This window comes from Chelonia mydas, chromosome 1 (genome assembly GCF_015237465.2).
Source record: "Chelonia mydas isolate rCheMyd1 chromosome 1, rCheMyd1.pri.v2, whole genome shotgun sequence".
Classification (NCBI taxonomy): domain Eukaryota; kingdom Metazoa; phylum Chordata; order Testudines; family Cheloniidae; genus Chelonia; species Chelonia mydas.
Genome location: NC_057849.1, coordinates 108,585,577 through 108,605,355, shown reverse-complemented (window position 1 = coordinate 108,605,355; position 19,779 = coordinate 108,585,577). Strand labels below are relative to the sequence as shown.

The 19,779-nt window shown below is 40.0% G+C and overlaps 1 protein-coding gene across 7 annotated transcripts in view; it reads right to left on the bottom strand.

Annotated features, from left to right (window-relative positions):
* Nucleotides 1-19,779, bottom strand: part of ATP11A (ATPase phospholipid transporting 11A) — a 214,053-nt gene that overhangs the window by 28,729 nt on the left and 165,545 nt on the right. For all 7 annotated transcript variants that reach the window (XM_037897098.2, XM_037897104.2, XM_037897078.2 and 4 more), the window contains exons 18-23: nt 16,389-16,570; nt 14,839-15,090; nt 12,853-13,027; nt 11,364-11,466; nt 10,957-11,102; nt 373-432 (exon numbers count right to left, since the gene is read on the bottom strand). In XM_037897098.2, coding sequence (XP_037753026.1) covers nt 373-432; nt 10,957-11,102; nt 11,364-11,466; nt 12,853-13,027; nt 14,839-15,090; nt 16,389-16,570 — 918 coding nt within the window. The remainder of the gene's footprint in view (nt 1-372; nt 433-10,956; nt 11,103-11,363; nt 11,467-12,852; nt 13,028-14,838; nt 15,091-16,388; nt 16,571-19,779) is intronic.

The following is a 19,779-nucleotide window of genomic DNA, read 5'->3' as shown; positions in this document are numbered from 1 at the left end:
TAGATTTTCCTCTATCCATGCTCTTGTGAGCAAAAAAAAATCGATGAAAAGATTGAACTGCATGTTTTCCATGGAGATTTTGCTTTCCACAGCTAACTCTCAGTTTTGCTTTTTCCATTAAGTCTTTGACTCAGAAAATAATGTGGGTTTTCTGATAATTCATCAAATTCATTTCAGTAACAGTCACGAGAGCTCTTGAAAGCCACACTAACCAAAGGTAATGGCCTTCTTTAGTGACAGTTGTAAGCTAAACTAACAGCTTTCCCAGCCTACTTGGTCCAGTAAGAATATACAACAGCCTAACGCTTTTAGTTAAAAAAGGCCAAAGAGAAGGTTTTACACAAAGCAGAAAAATTAAAATGCCTGACTAACCTGTTGTGAAAACCCACAGAAGAACTGGTATAAAAACTGAGGAAAAATGAAGCAGACATTCTGGAAAACAAAGTGAGAGTTATCAAGTGATGCATCAACAACATATATCATGCATTATTACAACCATGTATATTATAATATTGTATAATACTAATTGTACTGTACACAGAATACAGAAAATACCGTGACAGATTTATAGAAATAGGGCATTCACATTCTCCTTTTACATTAGCACAGACAAACACAATTTTGAAAGAAAAACTATAAATACTCTATCAAGTTGGAGGGAAATGAGATGCTACCCGGGGGTGGGTGGGCACAGAAAACAGAAAGAGGAAATTAAGGTCATATCAACAATGGGATTCAGGTAAACTAGTTTCTGATATACGGTGGCCAGTCAGTGTGGACACAAACAGTAAAATGGGTTTCTCCATCCACACTGGTCAACTGAACTTAGAAACTGATTTAAGTTAGAATTATGTTAACTTTTAAAACACTGTTCCTCACACTTGATTTAAAAGGCCACTGCATATGGAGCTTAGAAGATGGGTGAGGTGGAGGGTAGAGGAGGAGGAGGGAGTTGCTGGAATACATAAGGGAATAAAGATTAAAGAAAAAATGAAAATTTTATTTGTGACCGTATTAAAGATCACACAGTGCATATAAATAAAAGCTGTTCTACCTCAGAGTTTGGTGACAGTGACACTCCCGAGATCATTCTGCACCAAAAAAATTAGAATTCTATATACAATATTCTAAAATTCTGCAAAATTTTGCAAATTTTATTTGACAATGAAGGGTTAAAATCCATTGCTGATGTAATAACCTGGTATATGGATTTGTGTACAGGCCCAAAGTCCTGAGTTTGGTCAAAAGGTCAAAGGCCTAGCAATAGCTAAGAGAAAGCAGAATAACCAAAAGATAACTTTGCTTTTGCTAAGATATGCCTGGTCAGCAAAATGCCAGATGTTGGGGGCAATAATTGTGTCTTATTCAAAGTTACAAATAGAACAAAGAAGTCCTGTTTCTGTTGTTTTAGTTTCTTCTGTAGGTAGATGTTCTTCCCACACATCCAACCTTGAGTTTATAAAAGGTTCAAGCATGTCTGTTTAAGATATGGCCTCCTCCCACCTCCCTTTCCCAGGGACCAATGCCTGCCTTAAAACACAAATGAACAACTTGAAAGACAATCTTTATTGCCATATACTTTCACTGTTTCTTTCCTTTTACCCCTAGATATCTATCTGTTGGACAATCAAAGGAGTTACTTCATTCCTATAAACCCCAAATAAAAATTCAACATATATATTTTATACAAATACATTTATTAAAGTACTAATTAAATGTTAAATGTTAATTTGTGAACTTGAGACCATGGGCAGAGACATTATGTAACCTTTAACCATTGGCTACTGTGCTATCATGTCTTACTGCTAAACCTATCCGGGAAAGTGGGACTGCCTACCCTGTCACTTTCCCCGCCCATGGAAAATCCATATATTCCATTGTAATCAATTGATTGACAGTGTCTCTAAGCCTAAAAAGCGAGGTGACACTCCGTCAGCACTGTACGTAATAAACTCCTGTGCTTGACCACTACACAGTGTGAATTTATGTCCTTCCATTTGGGGGATCGTCCTGGATTCAGGCTTGTGAGCTAATTGAGGATCTGAGACTGAAATCCAAGGAGGTGAGTATGTTTACTTTACCACCTCATTAGGCCAGGGATAGAAGTCTCTCATCCCCTTTCAAACACATCTTGTTTCCGCTTTTTAAATTTAAGTGTGAAGGAACTTAGGCACGTGTAGTCCAAGCAGAGGGGTTAAATAAGGGTACCAAATGGGAGGGAAGACAAGTGCAAAAGTGTCATGTACTGTTTAAACTAAGGGGTATGTTACGGGGAACTTGAATAAACCACCAGCAAGCAATTGGCCTTGAGTTAAGCCCAAGACTGGCTGGGTACGCAAGCGGTAGGCAGTGCAAACTGGTGGTCCCATTTCCTCATTGCACGTAACACTGCAAGTCCTAGGGGAGTGCCCCCCCGCAGGCATGTAACGTACATGCTTTCGAATAGCACAAAGTCTCCAACCAATAAGGCCGGCAGCTGTGTGTAACTTAAAACCACGCAGTATTTAAAAAAGGGGGGGGAGAGGGCCTCATAAAAGGCTGTGGAGATTGAGACCATAGCATAAAAAGGGGAAAAGGTAAATCCCGATCAAGGCTGACAGGCTGTAAAGATTGAAACTACGGCATTTAGAGGGGAAAATGTAAGTTCCCAAAAACAAGGTCAGCAGCCGGGTGAGTAAAAGCCCATGGCATCAAAGGGAGAGGCGATAATCAGCCCTCGAGAGTATTTGAAATATAAACATGTCAAAACTCAGCAAACAGCAGCTAAAAAAACAAACTACTCTGCAGCCGGACCAGAGGCGGATCTGGTTACTTGGTGGAATAATCAGAAAAGTGACAAAACAGACAAGGCAGTAATAGTGTTATTGAATATACTCAACATAAAAGAAAAGAAAATGCAATTTTTAAATCTAAAAACCAAGCTCTAAAAAATAAGAATTTGTGCTTTAAAATGTGTAATTGTCCGGAGATTGGAAAAGATCCCAGAGCAAACGAATTACATTCACCATGCCTAAAACATGCTTCCAGATTGGGAGGGGGGAGAGCCCACTCCCAGCATTTGTTAGCCAACTGCACCACCAATTAACTATCTGTGAAAAAACTCAGCAGCACAAAGCAAAGGGGAGGAATCCAACCCCCCCCCATACATTTCTTCGTGTGAAAGGCCAAATTTAAGCACCCACAAAGATAATAAAAGAGCGTCACAAGGATTAATTGCCCAAGGGGAGCAAGTACAGCATATGGCTTCAATCAAAACACAGTTAAGGAGGTTCAGAAATGTTAATGCGGAGGGTGAACCAATAAGGGGACTCAGAACAGAAACAACTAAAATCTACCATCCCTTCACCCCCCAGGAAAAACAGGCATTACTATCTGATTTACCCAAACTCAAACATGATAACAAAAATACTGAGTTTTGGGACAAGCTAAATGGCCTGGCTAAAATACACAGCCTCCACAGGAAGGATGTTCACATCCTGGCCAAGTGTAAATGCCCCAGGAATGTGTGGGACAACTTAAAAGATAAATGGAAGATGGGGCACTGGGCTAAAAATCATAACCCCAACCCTGCGGGAGGGGATCAGGCCGGAGAACCAGCAGGAATTCCAAACCCAGATGTAGGCAATGTAACAGAATCCAGAAATGCACTATCTGCTGTTCTAGGAGCACAGACCACTAACTGGGGGGCTCTGCAATCAGTGGTTCAGCAGAAGGGGGAGTCTGCCATGTCTTATGCTGAAAAGAAATGGAATGCATTTCGAGCTTATTCAGGTCTGGAGAATATAACATCCCAAAACCATGATGTATTCCTCCAAATCCTAAAGGAAGGGGCAGTCTGCAAACCACCAAGCGGTCCTGGCATTAGGCACCTCAGTGGGAGAAACACACTCAGCAGTAAAGAAAAGGGACACAGAAGTAGAAAACAGAAAAAAGAGGAAGGTAGCAGCAACCATCCCCTCTGAGGAAATTACAGCAGTTCATGCAATCAGAACCACTACCTGCTTCACGTGCAATAAGCCTGGACATCTGGCACGTAACTGTAAAAATAAAATCAAAACATGCAGCAATTGTAAAAGGAGCGGCCACATAAAGGAAGACTGCTTCCACCCCAGGGGGGAGAGGGGGCGTAAGAAGGGCCAGTGCCAAACAAGCAAAATAAAACTGATACAACTAGTACCCAAAAACAAAAAAACAAATCCAGCAGTTGCTCAAACTACTGGCTAGCAAATAGGTATCTGCGGCCTCTGTGGCTGGAACCGAAAGTGACCCCAGGATGTTTCTTAACGCACGAGTGGGGGGCCAACCGTGCAACAATTTTAATAAACATAGGAGCCTCGGTATCGATAACCAGCCAAAATCTCCCCCTCACCCGTCGAACCATATAAATTAAAGGAGTGGCAGAGGGAAGATTAAAAGGAACCGTAAGCCAGCCAGTAGAAATAAAATTTAAAAATATGGTCACAGTCAGTCAAATCTGGGTTTGCCCCAAGCAGGAAGACACAATTTGCAGCACAGATCTCCTTAAGGAGCTCGGGGGAGCAATCAACCCCAGAGCCAGCTGCACTGAATGGGCCGGAGGGTCCAAACAGGAGAGATTATCTCAAAATATAGCCATAATTGCCAGGAGTAAGACAATAATACAAGAGTGGGGGGAAGTCCAGTAAAAACACTGTGTTTTCCTTCACCCTGAAGTGTGGGCAACAGATAAACAAGATTGTGGGCTAGTAAACATAAAGCCTATATCTGTAGAAAGACCAACACATAAAGCCCACAGGCAGTACCCAATGAAACCAAAAGCCTTAAAGGCAGTTAAAATTATAGTCACTAATTTAAAAGCTAAACAGGTGATTAGAAAAACCACCTCCACAACTAACTCCCCAATTTGGCCCGTCCGAAAGCCAGATGGGACCTGGTAGTTAACTATAGACTACACCCACCTTAACCAGGTGAATCCAAAGGCACACCCTATTGTGGCAAGTCCTGCCACTATTCTTAATTTGCTAAAACCAGAACACTCAGTATTCTCAGTCCTGAATATAGCTATTGAATTTTGGAGTATTCCCCTTGCAAAAGAGAGTCAGGAAAAATTTGCATTTACAGTGGAAGACCAGTACTATACTTGAACCCGAGTACCCCAGAGGTTCCATTCTATCTTCCACAGGGTGACGGCAGAAGTAATAACACAAGTCCCTTTGGAAGTGGATAGTGTAATATTGCAATATGTAAATAACTTGCTAATTGCCAGTTCAAATAAAAAGGACCATTTAAAAACCCTAAACAAACTGTTTATATATCTTCGCGAGGCAGAATTTAAATTAAGCGCAAAAAAAAGCTCAATGGCAACAGCATATCACAGGGAGAAAAAGCACTCACTGTAGACAAAAAAACAGGCAATTCGAGAGTTAAAAAACCATGGACAGTTAAGGAAGTCCGAACGGTGCTGGGACTCTGCAATTTCTGCAAAACATATATTTCAGAGTACTCAGAGACAGTAGAACCAATTCAAAGCCTCACTAGAGGAGGAAAGCCTGCAAATGAGTTAGTAATATGGGGCACAGAACAAGAGAAGGCATTTAAAAAAATAAAACAGGCTTTAGCCTCTACCCCCAGCCTGGGCTTACCCAATGTGAAAAAGCCATTCCACCTTTACTGCAGCCATCGTGAAACTCAATACTCAGCTGTATTAACACAACTTCAGGAAGATAAACAGGGTCGGTAGCATACCTATCTACCTTAAGACCCCCTGTATCCCAGGGACTACCAGAGTGCAGAGTGCATAGCAGCTCTAGATTGCGCTACATGGGCGGTAAAAGCTTGTAAATCATACACTCTCATGGAAAAATTAGTGCTACATACACCCCATACACTTATTAATCTCCTTAATACCAGGTGGCTAAGATCTGTAACAGATGCCCGCAGGCGGCAGTGGGAATCAACATTGTGCTTGCAAAACCCCAACTTCTCTATCGTAAGAAACAAAAAAATAAATGTAGCTGAATGTCTAAACACAGAGGGAGAAGTACACAAATGTCTTATAAATAGGAAAGAGGAAGTGTTGGGGAGAGTTAAAGAAGAGCCATTAGAGAATTCAAATATAATTCTGTATGTAAATAAATCAAGAAAGTATAAAAATGGAGTGCCACACACCGGATGGCCAGTGGTACTCAGTAATGGGACAGTAATAGCGTCAGGTCAGATGGAAGGATCAAAGTCAGCACAAGAAGCGGAGCTAACAGCCCTCATTAAATGTTTGAGAGTGGGAGAAGGCAAGAAGCTCACTGTATACACAGACAGCAGATATGCATTCGGAGTAGTGCATAACTACATGAATGTGTGGTCACGCAGAGGGTTTATAACAACAACTGGCAAGCCAATTAATAATATGGAGGCAGTTCAAAAACTGACAAAAGCTGCCAAACTACCATCAGAACTGGCAGTAGTAAAGATAAAAGCACATAATAAAATCTCAAGCAAGGAACAAAAGGAAAATTCCTGGGCAGATAAACGGGCCAAAAAAATTGCACAAGCAAGTCCTATTAAGGTTTGTGCAGCTGTAGTGTCAAAAAAGGAAGTGAATTTAAAAAAGCTATATGCAACCATAAGCCCAGAAAAAAAAAATGGAAAGAGCAAGGCTGTGTGTACAATAATCACCTCTGGTATGGGCCGGGGGTGGGGGAGAGGAGCTGGTAGCCCGGGAGTGCATACGGGCTCTGCTGCTCCAAGCCATCCACTCTCCAGCTCATCTGGGGTGGAGACAAATAAGAGCTACCCTAAAACACTGGTGGTCACCCTCTATGAAAAAAAAAAGCTTTATTATTTCTCAATCCATGTGTAACGTGCGCACAAGTGAATCTGGGTAGAAGAAAAAAGGTGCCTCTAAACCACCAACCACGGCCAAAGGGACAGTGGTAAAATCTGCAAATTAATTTTACTAAACCCTTTGCCACGAAGCAGGGGATACACTTACATTTTGGTAATTATTAACACTTTTACCCGATGGATAGAGGCATTCCCGACCAAGAACTGCACTGCCCCAACAGTAGCTCGAATCCTAGCAAAAAAAATAATACCCAGATGGGGTCTGCCCCTGTCAATAAACTCTGACCTCACTTTACAGCTCACTTTACAGGGCGAGTGATGAAAAAGGCATGTAAGACACTAGAAATAAAGCAAAGATTCCATATACCATGCCACCCTGAAAGTTCAGAAATGGTGAAAAAAATAAATAAAACAATAAAAGCAGCCTTAACAAAAGCAGTACTGAATACAGGAGAAGGATGGGCTCGTATGCTCCCTGATGTATTGTATCGAATCAGAGGCAGCCCAAACAGGCTGACCCAGCTAACGCCCTTTGAGCTAATAACAGAAAGAGCAATAAGAATGCCTAGCACTGTAATCCTCCTGGTGGGGGGGTGGGGTCTGGACTTTTTGCAGACAGGCTGCAAAACTACATCAAGGCATTGGACAGAGAGTTAAAGGATTTGTACAACCAAGTAAAAAAAAAAATCAAACCCAACTGAATAATAACAGCACTTTAAAGAAACTGGCATTTAAATTTGGAAATTTGGTAATGTGTCACATTTACCCAGAAGTTAAAAAATTTTCAAGCCAAAATGTCAAGGCCCAATAAGGGTCCTTCTAACTACTAATACATGTGCAAAGATTGAGGGAAAATTGGGAACATTTTGAAGGCACCAAAATCAGTTAAAATTGTTTAAATCAGCATCTGTCAATACTAACAATGTTTCCACAAGTGTCTCGACAGGTAAACAAAAGGAAGTAAAGGACAAAGAACTAAAGGGTAACCAAAACAACCAGAGTGACCAGGGGAAGGCTCCTGCTGTGGCTCCTGCAGTCCCTGTGGTGCATTAAAAAAAAAAAAAAAAAAAAGCAAGTAGTGTGCCATGTGAAAAGAAGGAATGAAAATGGGTCACCAACCCCCCTCCTTCAGGTTTGCTTCGCTTTAATTGCCACACTAAAAAAACACTTAGCTTTTGCAAAACACATGCAGTGGCCAATAAACAAGTCTGGCCAGAGATAAAGATGGCACTACAGTTAGGACATGAGCACACAATAAAACGTAAAAAGGTCCAAATAAAATCATACACTGATGCTCATAATAACAGGGAGACTAGTAACATCACAATTTTAATAACAGCTAACTGCCCTGATATTCGCTGGTGTCAGGTGCCAGAGATTATGGAGTTTAATGAAGGCATTTGAAAAAAATCATGACAGTGCATAAGCTACCCCTTCAAGCAGGGTAACACCCTTAAACAATGCTGTGGCCCTCTTAGAGGGACAGTGCCTATACTTAATGCAACTAGTGTTCAAATTACCTTTAAAGGGGGCCAGCTGCGACCCACTAGTGAAGGGGACTACAAGGTCCTGGGTTATCCCTCATTTAAACACAGTTACATGGCATATTGCCATAATGGCTTGGAAGGAAACACACAAACCTCAATACTGGAATTTGTGTGGAATTTTGTGAAAAAAAAACCCCAAACACTCGTACAAAATCATGTGCCAATTATACTGACATGGTACCAAAATAAAGGCCCTGGAGGAGAGCTGTTGAAGAGCAAAACAAACTTTGGCCGCTCCACACAGGGAATTGTAACCGATTTCCTTAATGGCCGGGTCCACCCAGCCCTTATAAAAGTGGTGGAACCCTATCTCCCCAGTACCCCTCCGTGGCCATGGGGAAACAAAAAAATCAATAAAAGTCCAAAACCAGTTTGAACAGGTCACAGTATACTCTTCAACCTTTTGGCACCTCTGGCCATCCCTCATTTACAGCAAGCCAGGATGGTGACCTCCCTGCCAGTATGGAGGAGGGGTCATGTTATTAAAATAGAAGGCGTCGCACACTCCGAGGTCGCTGGAAAGCATTGTATCCTAGTGAATGTTGCACCCACTCTAATAAGAAAATTCTGTGTACATGCCCATATAATATTCTAACGACTCTGTCTAGGTTCAAAGTGGCCATCACTAAAAAACTGGCGCACATGGAGCTGGTCCAAATAAACGGTACCTACTGGTGTGTAACTGCCCCAAACCACTCCATCAAGCTAAATAAAAAGCCCTGCCCCTCAAGGCACCCATCCGTGTGCATGACAGTTCCCCAAAGGGCAACCCTGACTGTTAACAGGACGCAGCTCCACCATACTCTGCCAATAATGGGTAACCTAACTTAAAATCTGGAATGGCACTATGGCAGTAAGTATCTAAAGGAGGGTCTACAGGCCCTGCAGGCAAAAATCGAGGAGTTGGCGGCCAAGGCCCAGAGGGTCTAAGGTACACCCTAATAGGAAAAACCGTGGACCAGGCCAATGTAAAGTACTTGAAGGAGCGGAACCAGGCAGTGGAGGTTAGAGAAAGCAGAATAACTGAAAGACAACTTTGCTTTTGCTAATATATGCCTGGTCAGCAAAACGCCAGATGTTGGGGGCAATAATTGTGTCTTATTCAAAGTTGCAAATAAAACAAAGAAGACCTGTTTCTCTTGTGTTAGTTTCTTCTGTAGGAAGATATTCTTCCCACACATCCAACCTTGAGTTTATAAAAGGTTCAAGCATGTCAGTATATGATATAGCCTCCTCCCACCTCCCTTTCCCAGGGACCAATGCCTGCCTTAAAACACAAATGAACAACTTGAAAGACAATCTTTATTGCCATATACTTTCACTGTTCCTTTGCTTTTACCCCTAGATATGTATCTGTTGGACAATCAAAGGAGCTACTTCATTCCTATAAACCCCAAATAAAAATTCAACATATATATTTTATACAAATACATTTATTAACGTACTAATTAAATGTTAAATGTTAATTTGTGAACTTGAGACCATGGGCAGAGACATTATGTAACCTTTAACCATTGGCTACTGTGCTATCATGTCTTGCTGCTAAACCTATCCGGGAAAGTGGGACTGCCTACCCCGTCACTTTCCCCGCCCATGGAAAATCCATATGTTCCATTGTAATCCATTGATTAACAGTGTCTCTAAGCCTTATAAGTGAGGTGACACTCCATAAGCGCTGTACGTAATAAACTCCTGTGCTTGACCTCTACACAGTGTGAATTTATGTTCTTCAGACAAATAAATGTGGAGGCTCCAGCATGGCACTGGGGACACAGACCACTGGCTGCACAGAGATGGGAGATCACTCTGGAGCCTCCCCTGCCTGGGACACAGACTCATCTGGTTGGGGTTCGGTGTGGTGAGGATCCAGGCGGCTTGTTGGGGTGGTCCAGGTGTAGGGGGAGTGGGGCTCATTGAGGGCTTCTGAGTGTGGGGAGGTGAGGCTCAGTGGGAGGGTCTGGGTACGAGGGGTCTGGATGCACGGAGTTTGGGTGGACGGGGGAGCAGCTCCCTGTACAGAGATCCCTCCCCTTGTGGCTGAGGAGTGATGGGTGCAGGCAGCAGGGGAAAGGGAGGAGTTTGCAATGCTTCCTGCAGCCAGGGGAGAAATCTGGGAATAGGTCTGACCCGGCCCCAGATGCTGTACAGGGGAAGAAGAAATCCTGTTCTGCCCAGCCCAGATGGGACTAGCACCTGAGTCCGGTGCAGGGTAGGAGCCACCCGTTGGGTCTTCCCCAGTCCCGCCTCCTGTCCCACAGTGATTTACTTCTCTGTTGGCTGCCCTGGGCAGCCGAAACATACTGCTGGGGAGGGTTGCATGACTGCTCTTGTGGCTTCCCTTTGCTTCCCCATCAGAAAGTCATTTTTCTTTGGGGAAACAAAGAAGTATGTTGGGGGACATAAATTCTGTGCATGCGCAGTGGCACAGAATCCCGCCCCAGAGTACAATGAGCAAACGACCTGGGGATTTGTATCTAGGAGTCAATAGACTTTCTGTGGAATTACAGCATTTTCTACAGTTGAGGGTACCTATTACGTATAGTTAGTTAATACCATATGCATATTCGTGGATTACATGAGGTCACCCTACCTTATAAAAGAAGTATTGCACAAGCTCGGATATCCTAACATAATAAAAATGCCCATGAACAAGTAACATTTTTTTCAAATGTTTAAATTTAGGTATTGCATAGTCACTATTTCTTGCAGCTTGGCGGCCTTCTTTCCCCGTGATTCCTGGAAGAAAGAGTCATTAGAAGCTGTTCAGAAAGGTAACAAATTATTTAAAGCATACAAACAAATACTGACAAAGTTGCAGGGCATGCGGTGATGTTAATTTAATATTATTAGATTTCACTATGCCTTATAATTAGCTGGAGTGTATAAAATATAAAAGGTATCTAAGAAAATGGGGAATTAATTCTTTGAAGCAACCTCTTATTACTTTTTAAATTATATTTATTTCTTTGTAAATTAAAATTTAGACTGCACACTTACCTATACCAACATGTGCTTCTAGAATCATACTGACATCATTTGCTCCATCACCAATTGCTAATGTGATAGGGTGTTCCTTTGATAATTTAATCAATTTCACGATCTGAAAAAGAACTAGCATTAAAAATCTCTTTCCTGACATGTTTACAGTTTGGTTACTGTGCTGTGAGATGGCACGTGGTGTACAGTTAATTAAATGTAAGCAACATGCTTACCAAGGAAATTCTGTGAAAGTGAAGAAAACCACTTTTGTCCAATTCAATCATTATACATTAAACCCAATAGATTTTCTTTGGCTAGAAAAACCTTGGGTATGAATAGTCCTCTGGTTTTATAAGTATTATTAGTGCATTTTAAAAGGGGTAGGGGAGAGAGACTGTTGCGGAGACTAATGTAGAAATTATTCAGAAGTTTTGCTTATGCACAGTCATCTATAGGCTGTGAAAGCTTTAATTAAAATAATTCCCAAGATATGGACTGTACATTTTCAGTAAAATCCTTTTTAAAAAAAGGTTTTTACCTTCTCAAATGCTTCCAAAGCCAGTAAAGTTGCTTTTCTTTTCTTATTGAATAGTTTTCTTGAATATTAATCTCATGATTATTCCATGACTGGCAAAATGAATATCAAACTTGACAATGAACAAAGATAATAGGGTCCGGTATGTCTTTCTGGATATAGAAGACCAAATATGGGAGCACAGATCTATCCATTTTAACTAGCAAGCATTATGATTTTAATAAACTGGTCTATTCAAACTAAATACTTATACAGACTTCCCCAGGATGAAAAGAAGAGTGACTAAATACATTGATTAGACTAAACGAATGTGCATGTGTACTGTATATGAGTACTAAAACAAAGATATGGGGATTCAAGATATTAATGTTCCCATGTTTTGTGTCTTAAATATCAACATGCTTTAACGTTTCCTCCCCTGGAGTTATTAATATTGTTTACAAATTGAACTCCAGGTAAAACAGAGTTTTTAATCTGGGAATATCTACAGAAATGTATATGTTTATGTTAACATCAATGAGCAAACAGGAGTCAGACAGTATTTCAAATAGTTTACACCATCTACCTATTCCATCTGGATTTTACTTCTATTTGTGTTTAAAAAACAAGAACTAACACTCCACAATAATAGGTAACTCATTCTTCCAATAGTATCATGTAGTATGAACAGAAGATGAAGCAATTAGTTCATTAAATATGTTTCATTTACCAGTATGTATCAACCATAAAAGTTGATCATATACATAAATTAAAATCAGGTGCACAGCAGGCTTCTCTTTTAATGTGCCATTACCTAATTGCTTTCTAGCAAAAATTCTCCTCTCATTCTTTTTCTGATTTTTTTATTCCATTTTATAGGATAGAAAAGTAAAAGATAACATTTTAAATTACCATAATATGTCACAAACAGTAATGACTTTCAATATTTACATAGATGCATAGTTAACAAGTAATTGATCATGAAACACAAACCTGTGCTTTCTGCAAAGGTGCCATTCGACAGCATAACACTGCACTGCAGTTCCTGCAAATTTCAAGAAAGAGCTCTCTATAGTTACCAGAGCTCCCATCTTCTCTAGGTTTCATTATTAATGATAATGCTGCTCCATCAATAATTAAACCATAATCTTGCATATCAGTTGAAAGTCTGTTGAGGAAGAAAATGCAAGTGAAGAGCTACTGTACAAATATACATATTTTGAGTCCTGATTTGGAAAGAGAAGGTGACAAATTTATTTACCAAAAAGCAATATTAAAAGGGACACTACCAAGGTAAATATACTTAAAGTGAAAATCCTTCTATGCTGTTCCTAGCAAAATATTTTTAAATTTTAGTTTACTTTTGACTCATTCTGCTTATTTACTTTTGCATTTCACCACCTAGCTTGGACAATGAAACTAGATTGATTCCGTTTAATTTATGCTTTGACTTCCATGCACTGTATAATGCTACTGTCTTTGGGTTTCCAACACTGCAAGGGAATGTTTACAACAAAAATGGGGGAAAAAAAAGTGGTTTTCAAAAGTCTGTAAACATTTACAATAGTTATTTTCCCCAAAACCTCCCTCTGTCTCCACTGCCAATACACAACCTTTTGTTTATCTTTGACAAAAATAAACTGCCTAAGCTACCCATTATAATGATAAATTATTGACATATTAAAAATTTCCCTCACACCTTGAAAACAACAGAAGCCTTAAAGTAGCACACTACTGAGTCAGAATTAACTAGAAAATGAGGTATTTATTAAGAGCTGACAATGAGCTTGAATGCTTGACAGGACAATGAAATATTTTCATTCTAGCCTTACACACACAGAATCCCTACAACTAAAATAAAAATAAATAAATAATGTATTTGATTCACACATATATGAATCAAATGGTACAGAGAAAACCAATGTACAAAGACCTTTGCAACACAAGGTTAAAATAATATACATAACTGAACACACCCAAACCCTTGACAAGACAGACAGAGAGAATTAATATCTAGGAAGTAAGAGCCAAGGAAAACCAGTAACCATCAACTCCAAGCAACAAGACCGACATTTGTGCAATACTCTGCCAAAACATAACAATGCCTGCTAACTGATGCTGTCCCTTTATTTTACAAACTTATCACTAGGGTGAAATTGCTATTTGTTTTCAAATTAACAAAGAGAACAAAGCAAACATACATGCTGTATTACTAGGTCCAGAAAACCCAGAAACTGATTTCCCCCCAAATTTTCAGACAAAAAAACACTTTTAGAGTTTTAACCTTTTGAAGTTTTATTCAGACATTTACACCCATTTTCTGATTCCAAATCCCATTTTTCTGACTTTCTAACCATCCTCTCCCTTCATGCCACATTCTAAACTGATGAAATCAACCACTCTTCCCCAGATCATGGGCAGCTGCCACTTAGCCACTCAACAAACATAATTCAATATTCTCTGGTTCCTCTACCTTCATATTTAAGTCACTAATGTTTCAAGGTTCACATGTGGTCCAAGAGATCCTGCAGTGCGCTTGCTGTGTCCCAGATGCACGTAGGTGTACTCTAAGGCTTCCTTAATTATAGTACACAAAACCTCCTGGCACATGGGCTTACCAGGGAAGTCCCAGAGCACACAAAATATGAATTCAGGAACATACTGTTCATAGTATCTTTTAAAAATAAAAACAATATATTTTTCATAACCATGATTTTTGTCCACGATCTATTTTTAGCAGTGGAATGGTTAAAATAATGTAAGTCACATAACAAGCCCGAGGATGAAGAGTGGAAAGATTTTTGGCACGTAACAAGCCTACACTAGGTATTAGTTGCTACACAGTAATTCACATTCTGGCAACATAAATTGAGCTACAGTATATTGCTGCCATTGCTGTTCTAACAACCATTTAATTACAGTAATTATGAAATGCCCAACAATTCTTTTCTCAGCCTGAAAGCTGAACTTTCTACATACCCTGAGAAGTTGTCCCTGGTTAAGCTGCCACTGTGCTTTAGGACAGTTTTGCTTAGGTCAAACAATACATCATGTAAACTCTGTTCCTCAATTTTCTTTGTGGTTAGCTCAAGTAGCTGTGTGTTTCTTCTGAAGAGTTTGCAGGCATAGCATGTGGCAGCAGCAGTCTCCATTTTGTCTCCGGTCAGAACCCAAACTTTAATGCCAGCTTTCTGGAGTGCTTCAATAGTGTCAGCAGCTTTTTCTTGCAGCCTGTGGATATTAATTGACAATAAATATTGATAGACTGACTGGAAATGAGAAATTCAGGGTCCTTACTAAAAGGTTTCCATGACACTAACAGTATTTCAGTAAAAGGTTTTAGACACAAGAAGTTTCTAATATGAGGAAAATCATAGCTGGGAATGTGAAAATGCTTAAAGACAAAGATCAGCATGTTACTGTATAAGTAATGTGTCTTGCCATTTTCAAGCTACTCAAAGGTTTCTGCTTTCATCTTTATTACTTAAAGAATAGGATGTTTCATCTCACCAGCTCCAGTCCAAGTACAAACACACAACATATCCAGTATCTTCAATTAGTTGTGTTAAAAAAATGAAACATCTAAGTTGCTGGGTGATAAAAGTCAGACACACACATCCCCCTCACAGCACCCAATAAGCATATCTTTTGCTCTCCTCACAAACCCCTAAAGATTCTGCCTTCATTTCCTCAGACTGCCCATCTCAGAGACTTGCTTCTCCATGATCTTCCCTCCAGCAGATGAAGGGTACACAGGAATACCACCCAGCCCTGTCACACATCAGTGCTGTTCTCAAAAGTGTGAGATTCCCTTTTTTGTTCCTCTGAGGCTCCACAGCCTTCATAGCCAGAACTAGTGACAAATGAAGAATTCCAAGCAATGTCTTCTGAGCAGACCTAACCTTGCTGAGTTTTGTATCCGCTTTTCCACATGGGTGACAGATTTTATATAAACTCCATAAAAAACAAACTAAAAGAAAATTATTATTGCAAAGCTAAGCACTCAAAACTCAGGAAATGCCAGAATTAAGGTAGCTCATGCAACCTTAATCATGGTCTGTGTATGAATATACAGTATAGTCTGATTAAACAATTCTAGGAATATGCTGACTTTGATATAAACCAAAATGTTCATTACCATTTGTGACTCAAATCAAATGAGTATAGAAATACTTGGGTAATATTCACGACATGTTATTCTTCAAAGTTTTATTTTAGTATGGTATCTATGACTGAAAGAAATAAGCCATATTTAACATTTTTATTTGTAGTAGGTCTTAGTTAGAAACATAATAGTAAAAGTAATAATTTGCAACACTGATTATCTGAAAATACTGATTTCTGTGTATTTATTATGCATAACTGAGAATGTAGGTAGCTAATTTATAGGAGATGGATACAAATAAAGAGATCTGTGCCTCATACAAAAAAAGAGGTATAATTATTGCTCCTCTGGTAATAGGCGCATCTTCCCATTTATCACATTTGCTAGTATACATCATTCAACATATCCAAAGCAATATACTTACTGGTCCTCAACAGCTGTAGCACCAAGCAAAATAAGATCTTTCTCTATCTGCTCATATGCCTCTGCCAGTTTCTTTTCCCGATCATGAAGGGCTATTTTTGCATTCTGAAGCAGCCTGCAGACACTATCATACTCTTTGCGTGTGAACTTTTTATATGCAACACACAATGTTCGCAGTCCCTCCTAAAGAATATGATAAAAACAAAGAACAATGTTTATACTGTGAAAGTCTTAAACACCATTAAGAAAATTTCTGAAAATAGAAGAAATTAATATTATCTAATATTTATGATTAATATGAAGAGTCCCTCTTTGGTTCCTCTATATCAGTTTAGGGCTCGATGATGACTATATGATCTGCCAGAACAAGAGGCATCAGGATGTTATGCTGCTCTGAGAGCAGCCTGGGAGAGACATTGTGACCCTCCATGTAGGGAGTAAATTGTACTGGGTCTATACCCACTGCAGCACACGCTGCCTGACATGCCAAGGCAACTATCCTGCTGAGTGCGTAGGATAGGTAGGTGGAAAAGCATGGGAAACCAAGGCTATATGTTCCCCTTTCTGACCTCTCCTACCTACCTGCACAGAGGGGGAAATGTACTCGCTTTGTGGAGCCTGCTGCCCCTCCTCAGCTGCTACCTGCAACCTGGTCCAAAGGGGTGCTTCTCACTCTTAATCCCTTGTGCTGCTGCACAAGCAGGGATAGAATTTGGCTCTTGGCTGGTCTTTACATTATATGCACAAAGATTTAATTTGTAGGCAAGCATTTTTATGTCTATTTAAAAGGGATTCAAGTTTATAATTTTTTCAGCTGATTTTACTGATATATTTTCCATGTTAAAAAGATCAGCTTTAAAATTCTGATTCATTTGGCGAGATTATTTTTAAATAGGTACAAATGAAAAAAATACTAAAACTGTACAAATAGACCTCACTTTTGAGAGCTATAAACAATTGTCTAATCTAAAACAATGCATGTTTCTCAGTAACTCCTTATACACTGAAAGGGCAGGCATCATCCAATTTTGAGATAACTAAATATTATAGTTATATTATTCTGTGAAGGTAAGCACAAAATACCTGAACGTCACGATAATCTCAATCCTACATTTACTGCACATATCGTTTCTTAATTTACAATAGTTTAATTCTAACAGAAGAAGAGAAAGCAAGCACATACAAAACAAAGCAGGATGTCAAGTATCTCATTAACAAAAGGAAATCAAATAAGAAGCTACTTTCTGGTATGTACTGGTCTGGTGAATGATCTAGTGAACGATCAGTACCTTTTTCACCATAACGTTACACTTCAGCAAATGCACCACAGTAATTGGACTGAAAGTCAGGTGGAATGTCAAGTGTTCAGAAAGCAATACAACAAAAACATTTCCCTTTGACCATTTTCGATGTGAGTATGATCAATTATTTTCTTGTTGGTGTCAGATATTGTTAAATATTTATGTAGTGTCAAAACTTTAAATGGTACTTTACTGAGAATTATAAATGGAAGAGTCCTCAAGGAGTTTGCATACCTATTTAGAGAAACAAAGGAAATGAAGATAAAGGAAGAAGCAGTGAAAGGAGGGTCAAGGATTAAGGCCAAATGATAACATGAGTCATGTTATATTGTGGTTGAATTATATAACCTGTGATTTTTTAAATGAGGCTGAAGTAGTGCAGGAAGGATCGAGTGGATAGCACAGGAGTGGAAGTGAGTGACAGAAATCAGGGTGAAAGAAATGGGTTTTGCGGAGGCATTTGAAGATGACTGAAGGTGCTTGACACATTACAGAGGGAGGTCATTCCAGTTTGAGGAATGACTGCGTGGGAACAATCAGTAGTTAAGAGTAGGCAGATTGCACAGTACGAGATGGAGAGGTCAAGAGGATAAGTAACATGTGTAGGCAGGAGTTCTCTCAAGCTTTCAGTGACAAAAGTTTTTAATTTTACACAGAAAGAGACAAAGAACCAATTAAGGGACATGGTAAAAATAGCAGGAAAAGTTCATTACAGTTGCAGATTGCTGGACTGCCTGAGAGTTGAAGAGAGAAATAAGGAAGTGCCCAAAAAAAAACCCCTCCGACATTTCCAGTTAGAGAGATGGACAGGATAGTGGAGTTATCAATGGAAACAGAGAAAGGGAAGTGTTGAGGGAATGATGAAAAATTCAGTTTTTGCCATACTTAATTTAAAATAAGTACTACGACATTCAGGATGAGAGGAAAAATACATGAACTTAGACTAAGGGGTAAGGTCTGGAATAAACAGGTAGATCTGACAGTCATCAGCACAGTGGTGATAAGACATCATAGGAGTCAACGAGATCACCAAGAGAGTAAGGGTATAAGGAGAAAAGGAGGGAACCTATGGCAGATTCTGGTCAGCAATTATAGAAATGGAGAGGGAAGGGAAGATGATCCTCTGAAAAAAACATAAGTGAGGCAGGAGAGCCAAGAAAGGACAGAATAACAGAAGCCCACATTAGAGAGGGTGGTGATCACAGAGTGAAAAGGCAGGAGAGAGAGAGCATTCCATTTTTATTTCAGTTAAATTTTGGAACTTGAAAAGAGCCCTGCTGCAATGCAGCAGTTGAATTTGAGGACTAGCAGTAAAGCATTTCACTCTGTGTAAATGTCATGTGTTCACCTTCACACTGCACTACTGCAGGGATTGGGTATTACTATATTTTTGTACTGGCTCACAGTGGCTTCTATTGCTAATGTACTGTACCTTAAGCATCCCGATGACTGCCCAAAACACCTAGATCAATGGTTTTTAACTGCAGGTCTGAAGCCCCCTGGGGGACTGTGAGGCAGTTTCAGGGGATCCATGAAGCAGAGCCAGCATTAGACTGATCGGGACCTACGGTTGAAGCTTGGAGCCCTGAGTCCTGGCACCCACTGGGGTGGAAATTCTGAGCCCCCGGCTCAGCAGCTGAAGCCCAGAGCTCTGAAGTCCCCCTCCACCCCCAGTTGGGCCTTGGGGTTTTTATAGCATATTGGTGGGGGTCTCCGAAAGAAAAAGGTTGAGAACGTCTGACCTAGATCACATCCTCTCACTTCCTATTTGTCCCTGAAATAGCAGAGCACAGTGCCAAGGATAAAAACAAGTAACAATCACCAAAAATGAGTTAGAAATTTTATGGCAACGGCATTTCACTTGATCAACACCACTTCCAGCCTTGAGATATGGATATTGCTCTCCACAGAACAGCACTGCAAGATTAGTAATTATCATACTCCTAGTAATTTGATGTTTCCACTTTCTACCTTGATCATGACCAGGAAGCACAGATTTGAGTATATTATTTTGGGCTGGATTACTTCTGATTTGATCTGAACTGGTTTACACATCCTTAGAAAGAATAGTACTAATAGTATCATTGCAAG